Source organism: Populus euphratica, unplaced genomic scaffold (genome assembly GCF_000495115.2).
Source record: "Populus euphratica unplaced genomic scaffold, PopEup_1.0 scaffold223.1, whole genome shotgun sequence".
NCBI lineage: Eukaryota > Viridiplantae > Streptophyta > Magnoliopsida > Malpighiales > Salicaceae > Populus > Populus euphratica.
The window spans coordinates 353409-362238 of record NW_011500105.1 but is presented as its reverse complement, the minus strand read 5'-3'; the positions used below and the strand labels follow the sequence as shown (position 1 = coordinate 362238).

General features: G+C 32.5%; 1 protein-coding gene across 1 annotated transcript; it reads right to left on the bottom strand.

The window, feature by feature from the left end:
• Window positions 1–237: 237 nt before the first annotated feature.
• Window positions 238–841, bottom strand: LOC105109630 (CLAVATA3/ESR (CLE)-related protein 5-like). The gene has a single exon (XM_011004381.1). The coding sequence runs from the start codon at window positions 760–762 to the stop codon at window positions 505–507; it is 258 nt and encodes an 85-aa protein (XP_011002683.1). The 5' UTR covers window positions 763–841; the 3' UTR covers window positions 238–504.
• Between the last annotated feature and the right edge of the window lie 7989 nt (window positions 842–8830).

Here is an 8830-nt window from a genome sequence, read left to right as displayed (position 1 = left end):
GCATGAAATTTTTCAGAGAAGAAGCTACATAAAAGTAGTCACAGGTCATCATATCGTCGATGATCATTACAATAAAGGAAAAATGACTGATATATTGAAAGATACTCAAGAAAGCAAAATAGCTTTGTCTCGTTAAAGCAAAGCCAATTCCACATCATTGCTCATTGATATAAAATGTATCCATACAACAAATATTATAGGCATAGATAGAGATTACACCACAACAATATACCTATAATATTTCCTATATAAATACATTCTATAATACTCATACATATAACAGAAACAAAAACAAAATGGATCAAAGAGCCTGTCTTTCACCGAACCACAGTGATTGACTAAATACCGTACGATAAACCAAAAGCAGTGCCCGTCGTAGAAGGATGAAAACAAACAAAAACAAAATATCTTGATGAGCTCCATAATTTTTAATTATGATCAAACTCAAACTTTATTAGATATAATCCATCTTGGAAGGTAGCGCTCCCTAAAACAACTTGGTCACTAATGATGATGAGGATCTGGTCCTCCTGGTGAAATTCTATCAGAGACATCACCAAGAGTAGACAACCTTCGATAATGCTCAAGTTTGGCGAGATCAAAACCTAACTCGAGCAAAAGGTGGCGGCTATTATTAGCATTTCCTTGCAATGCTTGACCCCCCTTGAGGATACGTGCCTCTGAAGTCAAGAACATTGCTGAGAATAAAACCATTAACAAAAGTATCATTGCCCTTGAAGTTGAAGCAACTCTGCTAGCCATGTACTAGTATATGTTAAGAGTATAACTAAGTTTGGGAAGAAGGGTAACAAGCTAGTTTTGAAGTACTGGCCAATAATAGCTTGAGCTTCGAAAGAAGAAAGTAGTAGCTTCCATGGAACATAATTTCATATTTATAGGACAAAATCTAAGACCTGAGAGATTGACATGGGACAATGTTTAGTGGAGAGAATGTGGAGACCGACAAAGTCCCTCCAAAGCGTGATTGTCGTCTACTTCATAGAATAAAGCCTTCTGTTTTTTTATTATGTATCTCATCTTAACGTTTATGTCCCATTCCATAGTCTTTTATGCAAAGCATCTCCTTCTGAAAATGATAAGGGGAAGGTCCAGTCATCTGTGCTTGTACACTTGGTTGGATTTTAAAGTAAGAAAATAACAAATAATACAAGAAGAAGTAATGTAAAGGTCAACACATGTATGCCAAAGGGTTTGTTTTCTCTCAGTAGCGGTCTGATCCTATTGATCATTTGCAAAAAAACAGTAGAGTCACATGGGATCGATGTTGGATGAGTCTAAATGCACATGGTTTGCATAAAAAAGGATAATCGGATAGTCTCTTTTGTTGTTTGGATCCAAATGATATATACTAGCTGGTTATCTAAAAATAGAATCGATCGACCAAATGGAGAAGTGACTTTTGCCTAGAATCATCTTTTTGAGCAAGAAATTTTCCTCCTTTGATTTACTAAGTTTTATAACCTAAGATTCGTTTGGTATCATTTTCAATTTTCCTTAATTTGAAAATGGAAACAAAAGGAATCGTTTGTTTTGATGTTTTTTTCTTTATTAAAAAGAGTAAGAAAAAAACTTACAATTTGAAAAACACTTTATTTGGTTTTAAGATTTTTTTGACAAACCATTATTTTTTTTATGTGTTTTAAGATTACTTGTTTTTGTTTTAATTAGTGTTTTTTTTGAAAAAAAATACCAAACAACCTAATAATTTCTGAGTTATCAAATTTGTCATTAACTAGTAGATCATACCCTAAAAAGAAGAAAGAAAAGAAAATAAGGAAAAAGAAAATCATCAATAAATTCTGAGAAAGAGGACTTTTTCATTGCTTGCTTTGAGAAAAATACAAAAGAACATATTTATTTCTGAATTATGGAATTTTTCATTAACTAGTAGATCATACCCCAAAAAAGAAAGCAAAACAAGGAAAAAGAAAAAGAAAAATCATCTACAAATTTCATGGCTTGCTTTGATCAATTAAGATTATAATATTCATTTCTTGTAGTGAAAAAAAATATGTGTTATAAGAAAAATATTATAATATAAACTAAAATATTTGAAAGATATTTTACTGTTTATACAAATAATGAATCATCTCATAATGTTTTTAGAAAGATATTTTACTGTTTATACAAATAATGAATCATCTCATAATGTTTGTAGTTTTTTTTTTTTTTACTTTCTTTTAAAGCACCTCTAAAATCTATATATATATATATATTCACCTCTTATTTTTTTTCTTGAATTTTTTTCTCATTTAATTTCATGAGATAAAGTTTTAAATTGTAGTAGAAAAATTAGATTAAAAGAGAAATGACCACAGTATAAAACACTAAAACAATACATTACTAATTTCATTTTAGAATTTTGACTTTGATTCAAAAACTTATTTTGCTTATTGTTCATTTATCGAGTTTAAGAGAAAAGAGAGAAACTAGTCAGATAAAAACATATAAGAGATAAAGTTATTAGTTGTCCACATCACAATAGCTAGTAGATCAAAAGTAAAATTTTTTTCTTTGTTTGATTTTGTGTTTAATTTAAAGATGTTTTAAGTTGATAAGTTGGTTTAAGAGTTTTTAAGTGAAAATAGGTTAAAAACAAAAAAATTTAAAAGAAAAATTAGAGTTAGATATTTGCATAGACATTTATCTTTTACTTTAAAAGAAAAAAATAACTTTTCATTTTAATATTTAATTAGTATTAACAACTTTTTCTTGGTTCATCCGCTCTTATTTTTTTAATTTATTTCATTAAGTGTAAACAATATGTTTATGTGTTTTAATTCAAAAAATTATAATACTTAAAAACATATTTTCATAATTATATTAACAAATTTTTTTTTATTATATTTAAAATTAATTTAGAATTCTATTTGTGACATAGCATAACTGATAAAACTAGTATATGCATACTTAACCTAATCTCTTTCTTTCTTTTATATATAATAATAATAATAATAATAATAATAATTGATAATATATATAGTAAAAGGCTAGTGTCAATGCAGACAAGCTAGCACCAAAGAATTTAGATATAAATATGTGTGAAGAAAAAGAAAAAAAAAGGTACAGAGAAAAGATATATAGGTTAAGAAAATAAAGCCAATAAAAATAGTAGCCTAACTACTTTATCCAAATTAAGGAACCTTCTAAACTTTTAAATAAATTTAGAATTGTGTAAGAAATTCTATTAGAGGACTTTAACCATAAAGTTTAAACGATGTAAGATATTAGCTGAAATACTGAATTCTAATTTGGTTGCTCATTATGAAAATTAAAAGATTTCTTGTCAACCAAATACCCTCATAAAATACCTTGAACTATGTCAAAGAATCAATTTAACTTAAAAATTCTATAATATAATTTATATTATTTTCTAACATACTCTCTCAAGTAAAAGCTATTTAGACTTAAAACTTGCATATACCTACATTACTTTATACTTAATTTTTATTAAATAAATAGGAATGATGAGATTCAAACACGTGACCGCTTGGTCATCAAAACTCTGATATCATAACAAAGAACTAATTCAATATAAAAATTTGAACTGTTAGGTGAGATTTCAATATATAATTTATATTATTATCTAACAAATCAAAGCAAATAAGGTTTTTTTGTTGAAACTTGCCTCTATTTGGATCTTCCACTGCATCACGAGAGATTCCAAGAATTTTAGCATACACCATTGCAAACCTATCCAGAGAATGAAGTGATTCCATATTTTCTAAGTTTCATGGAGAAAAAAAAATGCTCAGTTGTTTCTTTTTCTGAGTTAAAGAAGGGACAACCTGCTGAAAGATTGTCAATAAAATCCTTCTTGCAATGAAATCGTTGACGCTTACCCTACCATGCAATAACAGCAAAGAGAATACTTCAATATTTGGTGGTAATATACTTTCCCTTAGAAGAGGAGAGAAAGACGATACACATACATAACGAATTCTATCTAAAAGATTGTTGCATGACTTCGACCGAGTAATTCCCACTTCTCTCAATATGCCAAACTCTTTTTGTCTTCATGTTAGTGATGTAATTCAACAATAATTCTTTTTGTTCACATCTACGCCAATTTTTACTAGCAACCTTAGAAGATTGTTATAGTCACTAGATTAAAAAATAATTAAAAATGCACTCCACATACAATCATGGCCACTGTTTAAAAATGCCACTACAATATAGTCTTGCAGTATTGCATTATTTTCATCAATAAATATTGTTGTCAGACAATTTCACTAAAATTTAATCCAATTGTAGTGAGACACAACACAATCAGAGGGGAACAAGCCATGTTCTGAGAAACCTATTGGAAATCCTATATCAAGGCCGGTGGATTCTTTGGCAGTTTAGACGTTTGGCCAATTATAATAACCCTATGATCATTTGGCATCTGCGAATAGACATTGCCCCTTTAGATCATAAAACACCAATGCCTTTCAAATTTTCTAGTGTTGATTCTTGTACTCATCGTAAAAGTCATAGCTACAAGCCCTAACTGTATACCTTAAAATTCTTGGGTAGTTAAATCATGATGACAGGAAACTGACGAGTCCTCCATTCATAAAAGCTTATATGATAGGGCATCGCCATACTAGGTTTTGATGCACTGGCAATTCTTTATCTATATTGATCATTAACAAATAAATTAAAGTTATCATGCACTGGCGGCGCCAAATTATAATGCAAGCTATGAATTGCCTTTTATTTTTGTATAAACTTTACCCGCGCAATGCATATTCAATAATCTGAAAGGCGTACGTGGCTTCATGTAAGGTAGTGTGACTCTACATGGATTTGCCCTAGCTAGTGAGGTTCATGTGGTGATGAAGAAGGAAAAACATTACCTTTTTAGCGATTAATAAAGCTGCACCCAATGCAGTACCACGAGAAAAAGAGGAGCACAATGTAGTGGATGACTTACACAAGATGTGTTAATTTGTTGTCATATATGTATGAATGTGGGAATGGATACTTAATATCATTAAAATGGTAGATTTAGTTTCGATTTTCAAATAAGGTGGGAATGGATACTTAATATCATTAAAATAGTAGGTTTAGTTTCGATTTTCAAATAAGTTAATATATATATATAAAAGTCGAATTAACAGGCATTAATATATATATATATATATATATAAGTCGAATTAACAGGTTGCATACATGCAATGTTATCGAGAAATTATATTCAGTGGGCAAAATTATGGTTAAAAGTGAGGCTTCGACTTTCAATGATATCGAAGCAAAGGTTTGATACATTGAAAACGTTTTAGCCCTAGCTAGCCACTGGTTTGCCTCATGCCGTGGGTGCGTGCTCTTCCATCTCCTCAAAACTGGGTGTCTTCCTGTGAAGGTAATTTTTGAGGGTTGACAAATACATGAATAAAATCTAAACATACTTTTCTTTCAGGATAGAAATCCTTGAGATTTAAAGAAAAACTCAGAAACCAATCACCTGAAAAAGCCAGCTATCCGTATTGGAATACAACAGTATTTTAATTATTTGGCCTCTATCACCATTGAAGCATCAAGATTCTAAATACTGATCTCTGTCTTCCACTCATGCGCACACGAGCAGCACTACAGACAAGGGATGATTTACACTTAGATAGACCTCTAGAGAGGATATGTATATTGGAAACCTTGATTTGATGGGTCAGCACATTCTTTTCCGACCACTATTGCCCATGGGAAAAAGCTTTGACACCTAGTTTAGGCAGGCATTTTAAACTTTCGGCGTGCATGAATGTCTAATTAGTGGATATATCCAAATGATATTTCTCTGGTCATAAATATGCAAATGATTTGATTTAAAAGAAATAATAGAGTTACACAAGACTGTTAAAGAAGGATCAACAAAATCCTCTTCAGAGTATGTTTGTAAGGAGATAACCATAGATAGCTAGATTTAAATTTGTATTTATTTAAATGTGTTTTGCTACATCTGTAACTCTACAACTCAACATATACAAGATCAGAGCATCACAACAAAGGTTACGATGGTGATTTCAAAATCTTTTTATGGTATCAGAGCACTCTTATGGATTCACATCCTTTGATCCTATGGCCTCTAACACATCATTCTCCTTTTTGTCTTTCAACACTATAATACACCTTCTAGCCATTAAATTATCGTCTTCTAAATATTTTCTTTGGCATAGTCAAGTATTATCACTGTTGTAGTCCCAACATCTCTTTGGATATATTGATGGCCTGCAACTGATGCTTCTGGTTCTGAAAATCAAGAACTCATTGAGTGCCAACAAATGGACCAACTTGTGCCTAGCCTTCTACTTTCTTCCTTAACTGAGGAAGCCATGTCTGTTGTGGTTGGAATACCTTCCTCTCATAAAGTTTGGTCTATGCTGGAGACCATTTTCAACCATCATTCCAAATATCATGAGCTATGTCTCAAAGATGACCTGCATCACACGAAGAAAAATTCACGTAGTGTTGTAAAGCTTTCTTGAGAATTCAAAGCTGCAGGTGATCAAGTTGGTTGCTATGGGTAGACCTGTTGATGACCTTAATAAACTTCACTAGTATTTGTTTGATCTTGGTTCTGATTCTCTAGGCTTTTTACCACTTAGTTGTTAATTTCACCTCTTCCATCATTTACTAAAATTGTTCCGAAGGCTGAAAATGATGAAATCTTTAATCGTTCATTGGAGTATATATCTTCTTATGTAAGCTTCATTGCTGCTTCCACTACATATGGTAATACTTCTAGTCTAAACTCTGGTTGTGGAGATGGTCGAGATTTTCATGATGGTCGTGGAATAGGTTTTCGTAACAACCAACATCACCCTACTCAATGCCAAACATATCATGATAACGGTCATTATGCATTATTAATGTATCTATATAGGAAGTATGCTATATAAAAAATATTGTAATTATATTCTTGTGGTGTAACCAATAAGTTAAACTTTTTAATTAATCTTAATTTATTATTAGAGTTTTCTGTTATCAAAACTCTTCTTCTCCCCTTCCTTTTTGTAGCCGGCCTACCCTCTTCTCCTTCTAAATAGACTCTACTATTATTATCGTCTACTCCCTCTATAAAAAGCGGCGGTGCAGCCCAACCAGTCAACTATTTAGAAGTTGCTGCTGCTGGTTCCTTCTCCTACCAGCAGCAGCTCCAACCTACAAAGCAGAACCTTGGCTTTTTCTCTCATGTTTCTACATCCCTCTTCATATCATGGGGATAACAACTCTTTTTATCATTGTATTGTCCAACACTCATCAAGTGGTCTCGTTGAAGTTTATAACTATAAACTATCTTTATTGGCAAATACAGATGAAGCCATATCTTTTTGGTCAAGGTGTTTTTCACTTTGTCGATGACTTAGTGTCGTGTCCTCCTTCTCATATTTCTGACTGTCCTGATGGTTCTTCTTCAGCAATCAACCCTTCTTTTCCTGGTTGGAAGCAACAAGATCAGCTTATTTTAAGTGTGTTACTCTCCTCTCTTTATATGGATATCCTATATCTTATGGTAAATTGTTGGACTTCTTCTTATGTTTGATATACTTTTGAGAAAGCGCTTGCTTCTCTATCAAATTCTTGCATTATGCAACTTCATGGGTCTTTTCAATATCTTCGACAAGGAGATGCTTTGGTAACTACATATATGCAGCACGCCAAGTCATTATTTGATGAATTGGTTGCCGCTGATCGGCCCTTATCTCTTGAAGACTTTAAGCTCTATATATTTTAAGCTCTAAGAATTGGTAACTAGTCTCGTGACCAAGGCAGAACCACTATCATACACAGACCTTCACAACAACCTTCTTATGCATGAGTTTCTGTATAAGTATTCTTTTCCCTTTTTGGCTGTAAATCTACCTCTACTGCCTACACCATCTCTGTTGCCCTTTGCTTACTTGCACAGCAACAAACCAGCTCCAATTTTGGCCGTAAAAGAGGTTGTTCCCCCGACGGCTGACACTTTAACAACAATAGGTACAACAATCATAATAGGTTTGATTTTCATGGCCATCATTCCTATACTCCTACGGACTAGAAGTATAATCACTAGCAGTATAGCAGATGACCTGTTACTACCAGACAATAGCCTCGCCATTGATCTTTTGAGCAACACATCAAGTGTCAACTGTGCTTCTCATTCGACCACACAACCTTGCTATGTGCTCAGTTTCGTAGCAGTGGTCACTAGCCCTCTGTCCATCTTGCTGTTGGTTTGGTTTCTGCCTCTACTTGGTTCCTGGATATTAGTGTGAACTAGCACGTTACTCTTAATCTTATGACTTTAACCGATTCTGCACCTTATCTTGGTCATAATCATTTACATGTTAGTGACGGTAAAGGTCTATCTATATCTTATATTAGCCATACCATCTTACATTCCAATAAACACACCTTTACATTATCTAATGTTCTCCATGTTCCTCACATTACCAAACCATTGCTATTTATTCAAAAAATTTATCGTAATAATAATGCTTATTTTAAATTTTCCACCTCTGTATTTTATGTAAAAGATCTCACCACCCAAACAGTGCTCCTTTTTGGTTAGAGCAATATTAGTCTATATGATCTCTCGAAGTCTTTTGCCACCACCATTCCTTAAGTTTATTGATCTCCTTTCGTCTCTACCATTGCTGATATGTGGCATCTTTAATTGGGTTATCTTACATCTTGTATTTTTAATTTGTTAGTTTTCAAAAATAAAATAATATGTATATCGAGACGCTCACTTGTTCAATATCAAGCTTGTCCGCTTGGTACGTATTCACTTCTATCAACAACCTACGGGTCACACAACTACTGCTCCACTTGATTTAATTTTTAG